Here is a 20,619-nt window from a genome sequence, read left to right as displayed (position 1 = left end):
ACATACAGTATAGCACCTTTGGGGCTCTAATGGTTGGTTGTTGGTTTGCTTCAGTTTATTTTATATGCCAGTTGATGGAAGACCTGAAATGGCTGTGGTATGGAAACAGAATATATTTATTAGGTAGGTAAATGAAAAAAAAAATAGCACATTCTATTTATTATTGGTGAAGCTTAAAAAAAGTACAACTACAGGCCTTTTGTTACAATTTTCTCTCTAGCATCTAAATTTTCATTTTGAAATACGGAGAGGTGCTATTAAAAATACTACTTTGTTTATTTTACTCCCATAACTGGTGATTTCAGTTTGTTTAATTCTCATTTTAAACTATTTCCCTATAGTGATCCTTAGTTTTCTATACTAATCATCAAAAAAAAGCAACAAAAAGTATTTGTCCCTTTTGACTGCATCTGCTTCTGAGTTGTGGTTAAGCTCTAATGTAAAAGTTTTTCTAAAGTATGACTCTTTATTTTCTTTTTCTTAATGTCTTTAGTATGAAAGTTGAGAAATTATAAATGTAAATGACTAATGAAAACTTTTCAGAAAAAGGGAGGCTAAAAAAAATGATTCTTTTTTTCCTTATTTTATGTTACAAAAAATTCATTTTGTTTTATTTTTATTAGGAATTAATGGAGAACAGGAGACCCATTAGTCCCAACTTTCTTACAAGTGTAGCTCCTCTAAAACAAAAACAATCTTTGATTGTTCTTGAAAGTTTTGTTTTTAGCTCATTTTTCTTTTTATGTTAAAATATTTTAAAGTAGATTAAAGATAACATGGTATACTTTCCTAAATACTTCACTGCTCATCTCTAAAAAACAAGAGCATATTTTAAAATTTTTATATAAATTTTTTATTAGGGTATATTCATTATATGTAGGGGATTCACAACTACAATTCTGATTAGGCTTATATTATACATTAGTTACGTCGCCCACATCATCTCTCCCCACAACCCCCTCTCCATCCCACTTAAAGCAATGACAGGAGGTTTCTTAGTTCTGTTTCATACAGGTATATGAAGTCCATCTACCATATATCATCACCTTAATCTCCTTCCTTCACCCTCTTCCTTCCCACTAGTACACCCCTCCCCCCCACACTGTAAAATAAACACACTGTACCTATTTTACAGTCCTGGTTTTCATTATTAATATTTAAGGTGATGTTCAAAGGGGTGTGTCAATGTATCCCCACTGTGGGTCTACTTTGGACCATTTGACCCCTTCCATTACTCTCCCTTACCCCTTTACCTCCCACCAGCTTTCAGTACACTTCCTTATATCCTCTACCATCACATCTTATGTTATTTGATATTACTGATGCTCTATCATTCTCTCTTCCTTTTCCACAAGAGCATATTTCTATGTGATCAACTAACTTTTAACTTTTTCTTTTGCAGTACTGGGAATTGAACCCAGGGCCTCATGCATGCTACATGTGCTGTCCTACTCAGCCCCATTATCAACTTTTAAAAAATTAGTAATTACATAAAATCATTTATTACCTAGATCATCTTAAAATTTACAAGTTATTCTTGATGGCTAGTTTATGTAAATTAGGATATAGCTCAGAATCATATTTTGTACCTGTTACATCCTGTAAATCTCTTTAATCCATAACAGTTTCTTTTTTATTTTTATTTTTAATCACAGTGGTATACTGTAGAGACTGAGTTTTAGGTGTCCTGTAAACTGTCTGCTTTCTGAATTTATCTCATGACTCCTTTGTGGCATAATTTAACTTGCTCTTCTCTTCCAATAAACATGAAATTATATCTCAAGGTTTGCTTAGATACAAAACACTTTTGGTGGAGTACATAAGTGCACTTCACGTTTGGATCATAACTGGAAACAGAGTATCATATAGTCAGTTACAAGATTAGTAATGACAGGACTCATCATTGGATTAAGAGGGTGATCACCTGATCTCTCTGCTGTAAAGTTGCATTTTCCTTTTGTGACTAGAAGATAAAAATTAAAAAATATGGCTTATAGCATACTATGAAACCCACTGTGACTTATTTCTAATCAAAGCAACCATGGTAACATTTGCCTGTCTTGGACACTGGACTAGAAACAGCCATGTATCATCATTATTATCATTACACACCCTAAATTATAAATCTCCAGCCTAGTATCTCATGTTAGAAATAACTAGCTCTGTTTGCTGTTTCACCCTAACTTCATTGGGAAAACAAAAAACAAAAATTAAGGTTTTTCACTCTTACTTTTAAATCAAGGTTCTGCCAGATTTTGCACATAATTTTTCAAATGCAGATTTACATTTTTGTACCTTCTGCTTTTCTAGGCTATGTCTTGGTAGTTGGATTTTTCAGCTTTGCTGCCTGTTATAAACATGGGCCCCTTGTTGATGACAGGAGCAGAAGTCTTCTGACATGGGTTCTGTGGTTCCTGTCCCTGGTTCTGATCTATGCTGGGGTGGCCATGCCTCAGTTTGCTTATGCAGTTATGATACTCCTCATGTCTTCCCGGAGTCTGAGCTACCCATTGAAAGCATTCAGTTATATGAGGTGGTACGTATCTCTTTTGTTCTCAGTAAATTTGACATGTTGAACTCAGGTTTTATTTATTGTTTGGGGGAATTTTTTGGACACATATTTAATCTCTAATCAACTACATTTAATCTGGAGATTTTACTCAGAGAGGAGGGAAGAAAAGCTCTAAGCATTTGATCCCATCTCCATTCACTTGTCTTCACTTATCTTTCAGAGGTTACCACCAATTACTGAGTAATTTATTAAAATTAGTGGCAAATATTCTTAGGCTCTAAGTTACTTAAAATTTCTTTTCATTAGGCTCAAAAATGCTTTAGTGGTACTAATCATGCTTATGAGGTAACGGGAAAGAAGAATCATATATATTGAAAGGCATATGAGTCCATTATTAAGGACTTTCTTTTCTCTTAGGTTTTAAGTTAAGGCTTAACCCTTTTGAATGTATAGAAACAAAGATAGGGTAGCTTCTATTGTCACAGCTTTGTTATGTCTCTCCTCAGTCATGAGGTCTGAGTACCTGTTTTCATGTCAAGTACACAGATGGAGATGGTCCCTGCCTTTGAGGTATACTTGAAGTGATACAGGCACACATTTCTGTATCTTTTAAGTTTTAAAATAGAGCTTACCTAGGGTGTATAAAGAAAGTCCAGGAAAGCTTTCCTGGAGCAGCTATCACTGGACTGAATCTTAAATAATGAACCAAAATAACACAATGAATAAATGTGGATGAATAAATAAATAAGTAGCACAATGAATAAATGTGTCAAGGAGAAAGCCCTGTGTGATGCTATCATGAGGCAGCAGTGCTGTCAGTGCAGTAGTGAGGTGGGCACAGGCCAGATCTAGGAGCCATGTTGAGGATTCTAGTCTGCTTCTATACACAATGAAGGGGTTAACCAGAGTACATTTCATTCAGTGCTCTTTGATGCTGCCTAGATGGGAAGTATAAATGTAGAACTGGAGCCCGGGCTGATACTGTGCCAGGCAGAGATGAGGCAGTGGTGATTGTGAGGACCAGGGTATTCTGCAGTGCACCCTTATCTAAAAAGGGGCATTCACCATGGAGCTTGAGCTGATTGTTGCCCTGTGGGAATATGGGTCCTACATTGCCAGATCTGACTTTGTAGGAAAACTACAAATCTGGATTGAGATTAAAGTATGAATCCTTAGGATTTTAAAATGTTTGCAGCTAATCTAATTAAAAATAAAAATATATTCAACAAACAAAAACCAAACCAGAGATCATGAAAACATGAGGGCTGGTGGGATGTGGTCTATGTGTCTCTGGCACACAGGGTGAATCAAAGGGGTGGCCCCTGTAGCAGGAAACCCATCCTTAGACATCACTGTGGTCCAGGAAAGCACTGATGAGGACCTGGTGTAGGACAGTAAGACTAGGGCTGGAAAAGGGAGTTAGTTATTTGGCCATGAGGAAGGAGACTTTATGTGACAGGCCGTTATTTTGTGGATCTGGTAGACTGCATGTGTGGCAGAGTCACTGGGTTAAAAGTGCATCAACAAGAGGATGGTGATGAGCTATAAGGCAGCAGTGCAGGTGTGAGGGGTTGACACTGAGTGTCTCTCCTGCCCAAATAGACAGTGCCTGTGATTATCAGAGGTCCTTTGTCAGGTTGTAGCCCAAAGAATCCAAGGTACTGCCCTGCCAGGAGCAAAGTATGTCCTGTCACCTGCACTATGGTTCTTTTATGAATTTGCTGGACATTCCGTCATAATCCTAATGTACTAATTCTCTCCACTTTAATTTTGTAGTGAATAATTATATGAAGAACTAGGGAATAAAACAGGAACTTTTAGGTTAAATAATAAACCAGAGAAAACAATACCTTGATTTTGCATTGTACTTTCTGGTTTGCAAAGAAGTTTATATACATTTTAGTTATCTATGGTTGCTATTTTAATTAACCTTAAGGAACATTTTTATTTTTTTGGCAGTATTGGGGTTTGAACTCGGGGCCTTACGCTTGCTAGGCAGGTGCTCTACCACTTGAGCCAGTGTGCCAACCCCTTATTGAACACTTATGATAGGCTACTTATTGTACTAAGCACTTTACACAAAATATCTCATTTAATCTGTACAGTGATGTCATGAGGTAGATGTTACTGCTTTCATTATTTTTGTATGAGAAAAGTGAGCCTCAGAACTGTGAAGGACTTGCCCAAGTTCATGCAGTGAGTAAAACTCAAAATCTAGGACTGTTCCCCAGTCTTTTGGCTCAGAGTCTAGGGAAACCATGATAGGTATTCAGAAAAGGAGAAGGAAATGTCAGTTAGTCTAACTCATCAATCATGTGGTGAAGTTTAAGAGGTAAAAGATTTTTAGGTCCCCATCCTCAAGAAAATATGTATGTTTTAAACCTGATAATTCTGATGTCAATTTAGATTTAGAAATCCCTGGTTAGATTTAAAACCACTCCATAACATTTTTAAAAACTCATTGATAGATGACATAAATGTTTTTAAAAACCTTATTGTCATTTTACTCTATGAAATTCTTTGATTCCTAAATTTTCTGAAATTTTGGACTTGCCTGGTTGGAAAAACCAATTGGAAAAAAAATTCCAATTGTGAGCCTCTCAGCATGAAGTTAAAGACTAATATAAATTATGTACAAAAAGACCTTTGTACAATATTTACTCTTTTTTATAGGATTAGTCAGAGTTGCCACCACTAGGGGGAAGTGATATCCCACAAATCCAGCTTCTTGGTCTGGAGACTAAGTGGTGAGTATGCGTCCTGCTGAGCCTCCATAAAAGGACATACCAGAGGCTTGCTTCTGTTGTGCCCAAATCAGCAGGCCTAGCATAAGCAAGCCAGACTTTTAATTGTGTGACTAGAAATCACTGAGGAAGAAAAATATAATAAATGTCTCTGTCAGAAACTGATTCTCCAAGGCTTTCAGACATTGTTTATAATAGTGCAGGAAGCAGAGAAGTATACATTAGGCCCAAACTGCACGTTCCGTTTCACAGCCATAGTGACTACCTGTAGGAAAAGTTAGGTGCGATATATAGGAAGTTAAGAGGTATTACTGTTATCATCTAAGAGATGTGTTTTTATAAATCCTAAGGATTGAATTGGGCAGGAATCTAGCAACCAAATGACACATGTTTTAGGAAAATGAAGCAGAGGTTTACATCGAAACGGCTGGTGGTTAAGTATCTCACTGACGATGAGTACAGGGAACAAGCTGAAGCTGAAACAACCAGTGCTCTGGAGGAACTGCGCCAGGCCTGCCGCCGGCCGGACTTCCCTTCCTGGCTGGCCGTCTCCAGACTCCAGACTCCTAAAAAGTAAGCCCTGCTTAGCTGCTTCAGCCATAACTTGGGTTCAGATTAGTTTGAAAATAATAGTGTTTGGGGACAGACACTTCAGCCTAGAAACAGACTATTTCCCTGGATCATAGAAGCTATCAAAGTTGTCAGAGGTTCATTTGCCTCAGTACTCTGACTTTGCAGTAGAACTGCTAATGTCTGTGTAAATATTGATCTGATATGTTATATTGATCTGGTGTGAAGTATGATACTAAAGTAATGAATAATAAACCTAAACTTGTAAAAATAGAGAAGGAACAGGAGTGGGTGAGCTGGCTGCACTGGGTGCTCATAAATCTAGTGTCTTTCTACCTTTCAGCTGAATAGTTGTCCCTGGAGAGATCACATAAGCCACTACCCCCTCTCTGTACCCAGAGTGTAAATGTCACCTTCCATTGACACAAAGTCATATTTAATTGAAGGGGATAAGTAGCAAGGGCACACGTTGTCTTCCAAATAAACCTTTCTGTGATAACATTAACTTTATTTAAAACAAAAATTTATTAGATTTGCAGACTTTGTTCTTGGAGCAAGTCACTTAGCACCTGAAGAAATCAGTCTACATGAAGAACAGTATGGCCTTGGTGGTGCCTTCTTGGAAGATCAGCTTTTTAACTTACAGACTGACAGTCTACCTGCAAGTTGACTTCACTCCGGACAAGGAAGCTGTAAAGGGCAAGGATCCTAAAACGTTCTGATGAACTGAGGAAAAAGCATGTTCTGTGGAGAAAACTCAACAAGATTGGAAAGGAAAACTAACCTGTACTGAAGAGGACTTACTATTCTCCACAAGTTCTGCTGTTCATTGTTCTGTAGGTGGACGTCAGGATTCTGTGATGGTCATTGCCACCTTGCTTAAATGAAGACTTTCATTAGGAACAAGAAAAAGTTCTTCGAGGGACCAGTAAGCATCAACAGGTGCCTTCTCAGCACCAGGGCACTCATCCTGTCTTAATCCCCTGAACCTGTGACAAAGGACTGCATTCTTCATGCATTTCATCAATATCAGTGGCTGAGAGAGACCTGAAACATGCTGGACCAGTGTTTTCCAAATAGGAAATAGGAAATAGTCCATAGGATACTAATGAGCGTTAGTAAAGGAATTCAACAAAGATTAGTACAAAGCTAAATACACTGCAGGACTTCTCAGAGTCTTTAATGATACTGGTGCATTATGAGTCTCTTAAAATGGGGAATTGTGGGCAGTGGTTTCTGGCTTGACCACAAACCCTTTTTCATGAGATTAATAATACTTGGAACACATGTTTGGAAAATTCCAATGATGGTGAAATTGAGGTTTGGGGAGGTTAAATAATTTGTCCAACACCGCAAAGCTATTTGGAGGCAGCATTGGTAGGATTCCAGCCCTGTTGTGTCTTATCAGGTTAGATGCAGACTGAGGGACCATCTCCTTACAGCCTTGGGTCTCACAGTGTTTGCATCTTCTTTAAAATTTTCTTTTGCTTTATTTTTTGGTAGTACTCTGGTTTAAACTCAGGGCCTCACGCTTGCTGAACAGGTGCTCTTCCACTTGAGCCACACCAGCCCTCTTTATTTTTTAATAATGGCCATCCAGCTATTTAATAACTGTGATAAAGAGAAACATTTACAATATTATATTCTAAAGTTTTGGTAAGATTTTTATATCCACACATAAGGATTAGAAGTTAGAATGACTTTCTGTTCTTTTTTAGTATGATAAAGTTGAAGGTTAACCATATGTGACATTTCGAGATTCATTTAAAAAAATTTTTACTGATTTCTTAAAAACCAGATTTGATTTTTTTATAGTCTGCACATATTTGTTTCTTGATTCATGATGTTAAGTTCCAGAGTGAAATGAGTGACTAACAACTTCGACCTGAGGAAAGGAAGCCAGAACATAGGTCTGAGATTTGAACATGGCAAAGCAGATTGTGGGGATGCTGCTGCTGAATTGATTCTCTGAGAATCAAACTCAGGCTTTCTTGCTCTGATGGGATCATAAATCATGAGGAATCCCCTCTTATCAAGATAAGGCAGTGGGGCAAGGGCATACAGAGAATTTTGTCACCATCATTTTCCTGAGCCAAATTTAGTAAAGCTTTTCCACATTGTTAAGTAAGAGTGAAGTTAGTCATTTGGATCTTTCTAGATTAATTTCCAAATTATATTTTGTTTTTGAATCAGTATATAAGTGCTTATAGGTCTGTTTTTAAATTTTTTTTTCTTTTTGTAAACTTAATTCGATCTGTGCCTTTACATAGACTATTTTTTTAAAAATCAAAGAACAGACTTCCGTTCAGTTTGATGATGTTAACTGTTTAACAGGAGTTTTGACAACATGTTTGTTATACATTAATCTGATTTTTCTGTTTTATAATTGTATTTACTGGTGATGTATTATAAATGTATCATACTTGTCAATGCTTGTACTCCCCATGTTCCCCTCCCTAGAGGCAATTGGTATAGTACAAAATGTGTGTGTGCAAAACAGGAGCTGGGCTGCCAGGTCTGTCCCCTCTGGGACAGCTCCTGGCTCTCTCCTGAGCCAGTTGAAGAGGGTCTGTGCAGGGCAGAAGCAGATACAAATGGGCCAATAAGCTGATGCAACCATTCCAATAAAAACAACTACAGAAAAAGAACAATAGTCTTCCATAATACTGTTTTTCATAGTTATAGAGGAAGTCGTGAATTTGTCAGTTTCTGTTATGTGAGTTTAGTTGGTTTATATTGTGTTCTTCTGATTTGGAGTTTATTACAGCACTGATCACAATTCTAATCCCCATCAAGCAATGTACAGATTTTTTCCCCTCCTTGCCTTTCCCATATTCTTTTTTTCTCCCCCTCTCCACTCCATTTCTGTCTTTTTAAAGGTCTTTGAGCAGTTTCAGTGACCATTCAATAGATGGCTGTGCCCTTCATAGGTGATTAACAGTCAGCTTTGTGCTTCATACCATCATAGGTGTGCAGTTAACACAGCGTAACATAGCCTTTTGTTGTGTTCTTGCTTACCCTAAGTGCCTCACAAAAGCTTACTGTTGTTAGTAAGTTGGACTATTTGACACCAAATATGTGGGTAGAGAAGCAGCGTAGGTGACTGTGCTTAAACAATTGTATAATTCAAATTTATTTTTTAAAAGGATTTAAAGTGCATTTTACATATCACAAAAAATGCTTTGTGAATTAGCTGCATAGTTTGCCAATAATACTTAGGGCTGAATAACAAGGGGGTGCCAATCTGATATTTAGGACAATATTTGAATTTATGACTTTTTTTTAAATCTAGAAATTTGAGAGATTTTAGATTTTAAGAAGTTTGGAATAGCTGATGAATTACATCCATGTATCTAACATGTGGATGAATTTAGACTCTTAAATGATGTCAAGAAAACAAATAGGCTCTTATATTGTTCTGTATGTGATTATTCAAATAAGAGGTATGCAAATTTTCTAATGAGTTTTTTTTTTTTTTGGTCCATCTGAAAGCAGGGTCCTGTGCATAGGTAAGATAATGATGGTGAAGTATGCAGTAAGACAGAGGTATTTTAGTTGACCCCAGGAGCACCCTGCCTTTTGAGACCCCAATGGGTGGCATGACAGGGATGAGTTAGCCATTTGAGTATGACTCTGGGCTTTGACTTAGAAACCTGATTTTTGTCATTGCTCCATAAGAAGACTTATCTCTAATAAGCCTGTTCACCTGGTTCATTTAGTAATTCATAGCCAAAAAAATATAACTGGCATAAGGATAAAAATATTTGTATTAACAAGACCAGATTTTCTCAGAAGACATTTATGAAAGGGGTTGTATTATGAGATATTGCTTGGTGAACAGAATCAGAACACAGGTAATTTGTTATATAGTTCATATGTTAAGGAATGCAAACACCCCCCAGTTGGCTAGCATTGCTAATGGGATGAGAGACCAAGTCTGTTGGCAAAGATCACTGTTTCCTTTGTCTAAGCCCTGCCTTTTTCCTCTCTGTGACTGCTGGTTTTCTAATCTTTTCTTGGTGGCCCAGCACCACCAACTTTTTCTGGTGGGCATGATTTTACTCAGGTATTTAAAATCTTCAGTCTTTCTCTGGCCTAAGGAGTCAAGTTGTCTTAAAGATAATTTTTGCATATTTTTGGTAGGATCCCAAGATGTGATACCTTAACAGGTCACCAGAGATTAGGGATAAGATACGTATTTACCGGGATAAGTCTTGGAAGATGCATTCAGCAGGGTAGCTGCTTTTGTTTATTACTTCAATTGTTTGAGAGGTGTTTTTTTTAAGATTTGGTCCTTTTTTTTTTTTTCCAAAAAAAGTGTCAACATTTGTTGGCGATCCATCAGGTACTGTGGTAGGCACCTTCTGTCTTTGTGTGTTTATGAATCATAAACACTCTGTGATTGAGTTAGTGTTATTTCTATTTTGCAGCTGAGGAAAGACTGAGAGTTGTTGACAGATCGATGCAGCTAAAGTGGTACTCAGAATTTGAGTCCAGTGTGTCTGTTTTCAAGGTCCATGTTCTTTCTGCTTCCTCTATTGCCATCTTTTTAAAAAGGTTAGAGTAAGGGAATAACTCAGCGGCAGAGCCCTTGGCAAGCATATGCAAGACCCTGGGTTTTACCCCCAGTGCCAGCAAAAAAAAAAAAGAAAGGTCAAGGAAACAGCCCCAGGAATAATGCATTGGAGTGCTGACTACATCTGCTAATGAACTGCACATACTGATAACACGTGCCTTATACCTATGCATACTAAAGACTGGTCCACGTTGATGCTTCTCTGAATATTGGGGGGTGCATGTCTTCCTCCCAGCTCATTAAAAGTAATACTTGCATAAGATCCATTGAAAATATTGAAAAATTGAAATAATCTTAAAAGACATACAAAATATAAGACTATGTGCTAGGATGTCAAAGCAGTGCATTTCAAATGCTTCATTCCTATTTTGTCACACAGCAGCAATAGTTCAGACAGCAGCCCATGGCCACGCTCTGAATAGTACTGATGTTAATTTTCTGAGAACACATTGATCTTTTTAAGGAACAAAAAAATTCCTGATCTTTTTGAAACACAAGTTTACAGTATAAAAGAATAACATCCTCAGCTACTTGGAAAAGAGCATGGTATATAATTTTTAAAATTATTATAGTGTTCTTGCTTATTTTTGTTGATACTAATTATAAGAAAAATGGAATATGGAACAAATGTCTTATAACCTCTCCCCCTCTGCAGGCTTTGCATATTGTGGAGTTTCCATTTTTCCATCCTCTTCAGCTTCTGTTTTGGTAATTTTATCTCCTAATTCTAAGCACTTATTATTTACAAAGCATACTGGAACTGGAAGCTTTATTGAAAGCTTTATGCAAATATATTTAGCATGGTACTATAGTTTGGGAGAATGGACTCTTATTACAGATTTAAATGTCAATAAAACACTAAGGGTAAGGTCCTGGGTTGGGAAAATGAAACAGCACTCTTGCTGCTTAAGCTCTTGCCACATTAGCCATAATGGTGGTGTCTATGAAGTATGTTCTGTGTCAGGAATCACAAACATCAGAACTACCAGTAAAGCAGATATTCAAATGATCTCAGTTTTACAGAGGAGGGCTGTGAGACTCACCCCATTATGTATATATGTGATTTTCAGAACTGGCACTTAAATCCAGACAGCATTCTGGTCCCAAAGTCTACATTCCCAATCCTAGCATTGTAAGATCCCTGAATTACCAAAACGGACTTTCCTGGAGCTACAGTGGTGCTGCTCAGAGAAGATGGGAGCTGTGTAAGTGAGGTACCTACCAGGACTGGCTCACATTTTCCTCATTGCAGACAGCAGCAAGTTTCCAGTTACTCACTTGCACTGGCATAAAGTATGATGCTTTCTGATTTCAGAAATGACTTTCTTTCACCTCTTGATCCTGTCCCGATCCAAGCATCAGTCTCTCTCTCCCAACTGCCCAATGGTTTGGAATTCTTGAGCTTTGCTGAAATATAGGACAGGAGCAGTTAAGGGCTTCAGAAGTAGCCCTTGTGTTAACCCTATGAACCAAAAAACTGAAGAACTTCTGGATGGAAAATCACACTTTTTCTTCCCTCTCATCATCCAGCACAAGCATACCCTCATCTTTATAGAATAACATAAATTAAACTCCACATACTCCTGCAGAAGTTAAGAAAGCTGAGGCGTAAGGCCTCCCAAAAGCGGCCCCTTCCTCCATTTCAGTTCTATCCAATGTGGTGGCCAGGCACCACAAGTGGCTGTTTAAAATTAGAAATCTAATTCCTCAGACTCACTAGCCACATTTCAAATGCTTAATTGTCACATGTGACCATACTGAACAATGCAAATAGAGAATTTGTCATCTTCCTAGTAAGAGCTATCATACTATGCTATTCTACAATGCCATTACCTTGGACACCAAGCTGTGGATATGTCTGCTTGCCTTTCCTGACTCCCATGGCTCTCATCTTCAGTCGTCACAAACCTCTGTGTTTGCCAAATCAGCTAAGCCACCTCCAGAGTGCAGTAAAGGGTCTGGTCTCACAATTAGCAAAGCATCAGGAGTTTGAAGGTGCTGGATTTCTAGCTATCTGGGAATATCCAGAAATTCAAAATGGAAACAACCACACACCAGATGTGTTTCAGGCATATTTGGAATAGCTCAGGGCAGGGCTTCTTTATGGCTGGCTCTGCCACAATAGAAGGAGGGAATGGCCTCTGCCTTGGGGTGGGGGAAGAGTAAGGAGCAGACCAGGACTTTGGCATCAGGACGATATGAGTTTGAATCCTGGCTTTGTGACCTTCATTTAATAACAAGCTTTGTTAGCTTCGGAATTCTCATATTTAAAATGAAGCCAGGAGTGACAGTACACACCTGTAATCCCAGCTACTCAGGAGGCAGACACAGGAGATTCTCTTTGAAGTCAGACTGAGTAAAGTTAAAAAGACCCTATTAAAACTCAAGATAAAAACAAAAGGACTGGGGATTTGGCTCAAGAGGTAGAGCAAGCTCAAGGCCCTGAGCTCAATCTCTAGTACTGCAAAAAAATAGTGATATGTACCACCTAGGGTTTTTGTAAGGACATGATAATCTCAGCAAGCACCTAAGAAGCACTCAGTAACCACAGATGTGGTGTTTGTCCCAGATTCACTGTATAACTCCAGATTGGCTGTGAGAAATATTGCTGAAGTGTGGTTCCTACCCCAGCAGTGCTGGAAGGAACTGAAATCTATGGGAAGCTTTCAGTCAACTGTCTGCTTCATGCAGCAATGGCATGATTAGCAGGTCAAACAAGCCAGTAAAACAGCACAGTTCTTCTGTGAGTTCCTTAGCCTTTTCAGGAGGTGTACTGTGTATTGTGATGTGTAATAATCCATTATTTTGCTTAAGGCTTTAAGGAATAATTTAATAATTTGCAACAAGCCTCTTTGGCTGCACATAAACTCAGAACTGGGGTAATTTGCAGTTTCTATGGTCATAGCTAAAATAGCAGAAAGTAAATCACTAAGGCAGTGATTACCAGCCTGGGCCTTCTGACACCCCTGTGTACTCTAGGGATCTCAAGAGGGGTTAAAAAATTCTCAAGTCAAGATTTAATTTGAATTCACTTTAATAGTTTTTAAAGTGGCATATGGCACTTTGAGGACAGAAAGAAAAAGTCACAAAGTCCACAAACTCATGACGGTGTCAGCTCAAAAGGCTGGAAATTACTGCATTATTGGATCAACTCTCACAGTAAACATTTTGTAACAAAGGCATGTTGAATTTGGTCTCATTCATTACAGAGTAAGGACTTTCACTTGTTTGGTTACATCTTTATCATTTAAGAATTTTTAAAAATGGTTATTTTTATTTCAACATGTCCACTTATGCATTTCCAAAACAGCAGGCTTTTTCAAAAGAACAAATCAGAACTGTAAACACAAGATACAAGTTTTTGACTTCCTACAGTCAGTTTCACAATCCACATACTGTACATTCAGAGGTGAGGTTCAGCCTATCGCCCACTTCTTTATTTCTATAATTACACAAGCATAATAAATATGTCTGATTTGAAAGGTCACTTAAAATGAGTCATGATAATTTACAGTACTGTACGGTTCAGTTCAAGTGCAAAAATAACTATCTGCTTAATTCTATTTCTTTCAGTTATTTTAAGCTGTATTTTGTGGTGAAGCTAGACATCCAAGTGCAGAATTTCTTCCCCCAGATGCAGTACTGGGCTGCAGTGTTTTGCGGAGAAGCTCTCACTTAACAACTGATCCTGTCTACTCAAGGTGAGAGGTGAAGATATTGTTCATTTTAAACTCTGTTCTTTCCTCTCTCTTGTGCTCATCCATGGCTGTTATGTACAATATAGTTGACCTTCATTCAACTAAAGCCAAGTTCCCTTTTCCACAGCTCTCCTGAGGCTTCCCATTAATCTCCACTTCCATTTTCAGCAGCAAGCTTTACGTGTGATTCACTCAGCCATTTTTCCAACTGTAGTTGTAAAACTTACAGTTGCATGCCCAAATCTGAATTGCCCAGTGCATGACCGTATCTTGTTGGGAAAGAACATACTAAGATCTTTTTCTTTAGTTATTAGAAAGTACTTCTTATTTCCATCCCTCCCATTCCTAGTATCCTATTTACCACCTTACAAACAAAACTGACCTACTATGTAATTTTTAAAAACTGTATCCCTCCTCCAGGCACTTAAATCTTATACTATCCTTTGTAAATAGTACTGCTTAATTAAAGGAACCCTTAGAAATTAAATGATTTTTGTTTCTTTTATTCCACCAGCTAATTAGAGCCCAAATCACTATAAATTAGTAAATAGTGATAGAGGCGACTTACAGTATCGATATGTTTAGTAAACCCTTCTCTATCAAGTCACAGGATTGGTATTTTTTGGAAATATTCCTTCATTTCTGGCGATTTTCAAGCCCATTTAGAACAAAAAGCATTTTAAAGCTGAACTTAGCTTGCAGTAGTTAATAACAACTTTTGCTGCACACAGACTTGACCATTTTCATTCTATGCCATACACATATAAAAATATATTTGCTAGAGATATGTAGTTTAAATTGAAACTTTTAACTTTTTTTAAACAAGTCATATGTACTACTAACTTTTATCTGGTTACTTTTTAAGTATGTCTTATAATTTTTTAATGGTTTTCCTCAAAAAAATTATAGATGTACTCTTTTCCCCAATTTACATTAAAAATCTGATATTAGAATAAATAATCAAAAGAGGGAAATTATATCAGTATCCACCTTAAGACCTTTTGTTCCCCCCACTTACTTAATGTATTTGTTGGTTTCCTCCCTTATTGCACTGGCAGAGAAGACCTGTGGTCATTCTCATAACTGTGAGGTGAGTTCTCACTAAATGCCATTTCCCTTCTGCGACTCCCACAGGACCACAAAAGCTTCCCTTTTCCTGCTGAAACACACTGTAGCTTGTGTGTGTGTGTGTGTGTGTGTGTGTGTGGTGCTTCCACATTAATGAGCTTAGATATTTAGAAGCGTATGCAGTGCTATGCTCCTCTGGGGAGGTGTGATCTCTATTAGGGACCTCGCCCTCTGCGTCCTGGTCAAAGAGCCCAGGTCCATGCAGGATGTGAGATGAGCAGGACACCCTAGTGTCCTCCCGTGGTGGGCTGCGCCTGCTGCTCCTCACTCTCTTCCACACGTGGGGCCACAGTGGGGTGAGCGGGACTTGTCTGCGTCTGAGATGCTGCTGCGTCAGGGGATGGCTGGTTCACAGGTGGGTCAGAATGAGTTTCACAAGGGATATGCTGGACTCTGCCAGCTGGAGAATTTTCCCAATTCTCACTGGTCTCCTGGAAGGAAAAAAACAGATGCCCCATAGTGAGACATAGCAAATAAATCCAACATATTGTATGTTTTCAAGTAAGACAGCAAATATTGGGAGGTCATCCTGAAGCGCCCACTTCTGGGACCAAGGAATGGAGGAATAAGGATAGAATGTCTTACCTTTCATCTCTTTTCCTATGTGCAACTGCCAGAGCCGCATGAAAAACACAAACACTATAAGCACACATATTTTGTGGAAAAAAGAAAATTATTACCAAAATGCCTGTCACTATTAGGCAAACAGCTTCCATTAGCAAATATTTTCTGAACTCCCTCTACTCATGTAGTAAAGTCACTGGGCGAGGACCATAGGATCACTGAAACCAGTCTACTTGCTGAGGCCACAAAACTCAAGAGCTGAAGTCCTCAAATAGTAAGTAAATACAGGATTCTCAGCCTTTGATCAGCCAGGAGACAAGTGTCCTGTCATGTAGAGTCCTAATGTATATTTGTGATTTAAAAACAGGCACTAAAATTTAAACATGACAAAACAGGGAATATAAACAAGCACTTATATAACCAATGGTAAGTCATTGTGAGTATACACACTTAATTCTAGTACATTTTTATAAAATGCCATATTGGTTTTACAAGTCAGGAAGCATGATTAAAAAAATAATGAAGAAAAGTTTTCTGTAATTCTAAAATGTAAAAGGAAAATTTTAATATAATGACTTCTTCATAAGAATAACTACATCACAAGGGATACTTCTTAACCCACATCAGAAAAAAATTAACATGTAACCCTAATAGGCTGCTGTGAAAATGAGGGTGTATATGCAAAGGAATGAACACATTGCTACACAAGCAACAAGCTGTCATCCTTTCTCCTGCTTCCCTTCCCTGCTTTAAGGTATTAGAATCCTCCAGGTGCTCCTCCCACCAATGTTTAGCTTAGGACTGAACAGAAGAGTTATGTGAGTTTATTGTCATAATAATGATTAAGGAGGACTATGCATGGACTGGCATGCATATGACTGTCAGTGAAGAATCAGACATATCAGTGAAAATCACATAAAGATTTTGTGTTAGTTTATAAATTAAAGATAAATTTAATTAAGGTAGGTCAAATTTTCTAAAAAGGAAATTATCAAAATTTCCCTTTATTTTTAAGACTTTCCTCTTTATTTTCTTCTTCTAGGTCTTCTTACGCTATTCTAAGCATAAAGCTGACACAACTTACCAAGTAACAGGGAGGGACTAATATAAAAAGGAGGGAAGCAGATTCATTCCTTTTGCCGAGTTGTCCACAGAAGTCATTCTCATCTTCTAAAGTCAGGACACAGCTTTATACCCATACAGTTATTTTTGCATTCCTACCATAAGTAATCTCCTACTAGAATTTTGAAATTATAGAGATTAATATGGTTCCTGAGAGTCACATATTCTCTTGCTGCTGGTATCCCTCAACACAGAAATTTGAAGTATACAAGGTTGAAATGGATTTATTTCTTTCAAGAATTATAGAATCCTTTTTGAAGCCTTCCTGAACTCTACGACAGCATTTTCTCTCTATAGGACCTTGTAAACACTCTTCTAAAAACACTGTTACCACAAATTACATGAGATTATTTGTTTGCGTGTCTATTTTTTCCTACCAAGCCTTCAATAAATCTTGACAAATGAAAAATGAGTAACAGCAAAGGAACTATCACTAGCCCAGCAGAGGGTTACCTGTAAAGGCTGTATCTCAGAAGCACGATTGTCTCTTGTCAATTGGATCAACTCTTTAACTTGGTAGAGTGCGTAGACAAAGGTCACCCAGGGAGAAGAGCTGACTCCCCAGGCTGGTTTATTCACATCCTCCTGTTCTTCCTGGTGTTTGGTTTTCTTGGGCGGAAGTCTGGGCTCAATACGCTGCATGACATCTTCTGTCTGTTGCTGTACCAAGTCGATGGTTGCTATGGGAACAGGACTGGAGGGAACAGGAATCCTTTCTGCCAACATTGTCTTGTCTGGACAGAAAAATGATGTTGAAATTATTTTTCAGAGTTTTCTACATACTTATACAAAGGAAAAAAAAAAGCCCAACATGGTGGGACAGTCCTGTAATCCCAGCTACTTGGGAGGCAGGAAGGTGAGAAAAACCAGGATAGGTCTTTTTTTTCTGAGTACTCAATGGGATTAAAATCTGTTTCAGAGATTTCTGTAACAAGCAAGTTTTTCTCTTAACATAAGCACTTCATGTACTTGAGGCCAATAGTGGAAGGATAGGATACCCAAATAAGACAAGGCCTGTGGTGGGACCAAAGAGCTGAGCAAGAAATGTGTGTTGCATTGTTGGACTTTTCCATTAAAAAGTTGATTTAATTTTTTCTTGCCTGTACATTACACCTGCTCTAACCTCCTTTTTGTATAACAATTTTAATAAAGGTTTGGTTCAGGGGGACCTTTAAATTTCAGGCTTATACTTCTATTTTCAAGTAAAGGGAAAGGCATGAAGACCACTCCCTATCCTTAGTAGTAAATTTACTATATAGCCTTATATGTGTTTGACTTGAACTTGAAATCCCTTTAGAATACTGAGGAAGTTTAAAACCAGTGCTTCTCCAGTGCCTTGCATGATAAAATGAAACAAAAAACAAGAAAACTTCAAGCTACCTAACATAACCAGAATTCTTTTTGGCATAGTAGATAGGTTCTCTCGAGCTTGTGCATGAGTTCACTGGTAGACCACTCAGAAAATGTAGCTAAGTAGGCCTGTTGGACATTGTTACTACCTCTGGGTTGCTGGAGGGATGTGTAGAGTTCCTGTGGTTTGCATCATTAGAACCATCAACAAAGAGTGTGAATACTTACCTTCCTCTTCGTCTGGTACTGCCAGCCACTGGATCAGGGCAAAGAGCAGGAGGATCACCAGACAGGCCATGCCAATTCCTCGGAAGGTTGCAGCAGCCCCTTTAGAAATAAACAGAGCACTCTATAGAGTAACTCCAGGAAATGTAGAAAGGCCTCAACCAAAACTCAGTGTTCTAAATTTCTGGGCAAAGAAAGCACAGCTTTCAGTGAACTAGAGAAAAGTGCCCTTCCATTAGTTCCATATAGTGGAAAAAACACAGGGCTGGGCAGGAGTCAGGAGACCCGGGTGCTGATACTGGTTCTGTTGCTGATGTTATAAAACTGCATTTGTAAAGGATTGTCCCTGACTGCTTTCTGTCATGACACATAATATTCAATGGCTCTCTCCTCTTCATAAAGACCAAACAGACAGCCCAATTTGGTCAGATGTAGCAATCTGACCAAAGCCAGCAAGTAGTTACTGATTCATAGTCTCCTGATGGGATAACAATGATGAAGCTTCTTTCATATTATTATCAGCAGGTTAGGGTACCATGCCTTACGCCAAAACCACATGTGCTTCATTCATTTGTTTAGTTCCTTTGAGGTCTATGTCTTACCAAATGCTTGTCAGAGATATGTGCAGTTATGAATTAGCTCTAATTTTAACCTAAGCACATGCTTTACAATTATGACTATCATGCAATCTAGAAAGAGAATATGAGTACTGGTATTTAGCTTCTGGCAATCTTTCATAATAATTTGAGTGCTTATTAAGGTACTGCTTAGAAAAACAGGTTTACACCAAGGAAAAAAGAAGAGAAAGCTGTTCTTACCAAAATAATTGACTAATACGCCTCCAATCATGGCACCACATCCTCTCCCCAAACCCAGGTGAAGGCCCTGCAGGATTCCCTGAGCAGACGTCCTCAGCTCAGGGGGAACAGCAGCACTGAGGTAAGAAATGCATGCTGCCCAGATTGCTGCATGTGTCACTCCTGGAGAAGAATGGGGGGGATTGAATGTCTGCTCAGAACTCCTTAGGTGTTCCAAAATGTGAACTATTTATTTCATTAGGCATCTACTATATTATAATATACGCACACATTGTGGTGCAGACATCACTGCCATCCACCCCCTGAACTTTTTTTATCATCCCAAATGCCAACTCTATACCCTTACACCCCTCATGCCATCCCCTGACAACCACCTTTCTACTTTCTACCTCTATAAATGTGACTATTGTTCTACTGTCTCACATCAGCGGAATCACACAGTATTTGCCCTTTTTGAGTCTGGCTTATTTCTTTTAGCATAATGTTCTTGTAGCATGTGTTAGAATTTCCTTCCTTTTTAAGGCTAAATATTACACTGTATGTATATACCATACCACATTTTGTTCATCTATTTATCTGTTAATGGTCATCTGAGTTGTTTCCACCTCTCGACTACTGTGACTAATGCCGCTATAAACATTGGTATGCAAGCATCTGTTTGAATCCCGGATTTTAGTTCTTTTTGTTTATAGCCAGAAGTGGAATTGCTGGACCACATGGCCCTTATATGTTTAAAACTTTGAGGAACCACTGAACTGTTTTTCACAGTATCTGTGCCATTTTATATTCCCACCAGAAATGCACAAAACATCCAATTTCTCCACATACTTACCAGAACTTATTTCTGTTTTTTGTCCTTTTAAATAATAGCAATCCTATCAAGTATGAGTGAAGTAGCATGTCTGTATTTACATTTCCCTAATAGTGGTGCTGATTATCACTAGGTTCTTCTTATTGGTTTTTTGAGTTGTCTTCTTTGGAGAAATGTCTATTCAAGTTTTGCCCACTTTCGGGTTTTTTTTTTTGGTTGTTGTTGTTATTGTTATTGAGTTGATATATTCCATGTATTTGTCCTTTAGTGAGCACCTACTTTAGCATTAAGATTATTTCTACCCTTTCCCATTATAATTAGCACCATGATTCACATTTCTGGATAAACAGGTTTTTACATATATAAGATTGTTTGCATGGCTATAATTCTGTAAGCGAGGTAATGATCTGAAGAATCTTTTAATGCTTGTGAATGTACAGTTTAAAATTAGTTTTCTAAAAAAGTGTAGAAATAATGCCTCATAACAGTTTAATTATATCT

The 20,619-nt window shown here is 38.1% G+C and overlaps 2 protein-coding genes across 13 annotated transcripts in view; one reads left to right on the top strand and one right to left on the bottom strand.

Annotated features, from left to right (window-relative positions):
- Nemp2 (nuclear envelope integral membrane protein 2) overlaps nucleotides 1–20,619 on the top strand; it is a 43,416-nt gene that overhangs the window by 13,943 nt on the left and 8,854 nt on the right. Inside the window, exons 6-10 of one of the 11 annotated variants that reach the window (XR_012447311.1) lie at nucleotides 9–123; nucleotides 2,311–2,536; nucleotides 11,058–11,110; nucleotides 13,976–14,103; nucleotides 19,366–19,428. Coding sequence is in view for 7 of the 11 variants with exons in the window: in XM_020176422.2 (XP_020032011.1) it covers nucleotides 9–123; nucleotides 2,311–2,536; nucleotides 5,653–5,829; nucleotides 6,358–6,496 (657 nt within the window). In the remaining 4 variants the exon portion in view is untranslated. Of the gene's footprint in view, nucleotides 1–8; nucleotides 124–2,310; nucleotides 2,537–5,185; nucleotides 5,260–5,606; nucleotides 5,830–6,357; nucleotides 8,478–11,057; nucleotides 11,111–13,975; nucleotides 19,429–20,619 lie in introns of those variants that run through there. The other 10 variants (XR_012447309.1, XR_012447310.1, XR_012447308.1 and 7 more) reach the window with 10 other exon arrangements.
- Nucleotides 13,419–20,619, bottom strand: part of Mfsd6 (major facilitator superfamily domain containing 6) — a 67,495-nt gene continuing 60,294 nt past the window's right edge. Inside the window, exons 4-8 of one of the 2 annotated variants that reach the window (XM_074071280.1) lie at nucleotides 19,308–19,469; nucleotides 18,493–18,591; nucleotides 17,368–17,648; nucleotides 15,814–15,838; nucleotides 15,523–15,659 (exon numbers count right to left, since the gene is read on the bottom strand). In XM_074071280.1, the coding sequence (XP_073927381.1) occupies nucleotides 15,649–15,659; nucleotides 15,814–15,838; nucleotides 17,368–17,648; nucleotides 18,493–18,591; nucleotides 19,308–19,469 (578 nt within the window). In that variant the 3' untranslated portion in view covers nucleotides 15,523–15,648. Of the gene's footprint in view, nucleotides 15,660–15,813; nucleotides 15,839–17,367; nucleotides 17,649–18,492; nucleotides 18,592–19,307; nucleotides 19,470–20,619 lie in introns of both variants that reach the window. The other variant, XM_074071279.1, reaches the window with a different exon arrangement.

This window comes from Castor canadensis, chromosome 4 (genome assembly GCF_047511655.1).
Source record: "Castor canadensis chromosome 4, mCasCan1.hap1v2, whole genome shotgun sequence".
Taxonomy (NCBI): domain Eukaryota; kingdom Metazoa; phylum Chordata; class Mammalia; order Rodentia; family Castoridae; genus Castor; species Castor canadensis.
Note: the sequence above shows the minus strand (reverse complement) of the source record. Positions and strands in the feature narration are given on the sequence as shown.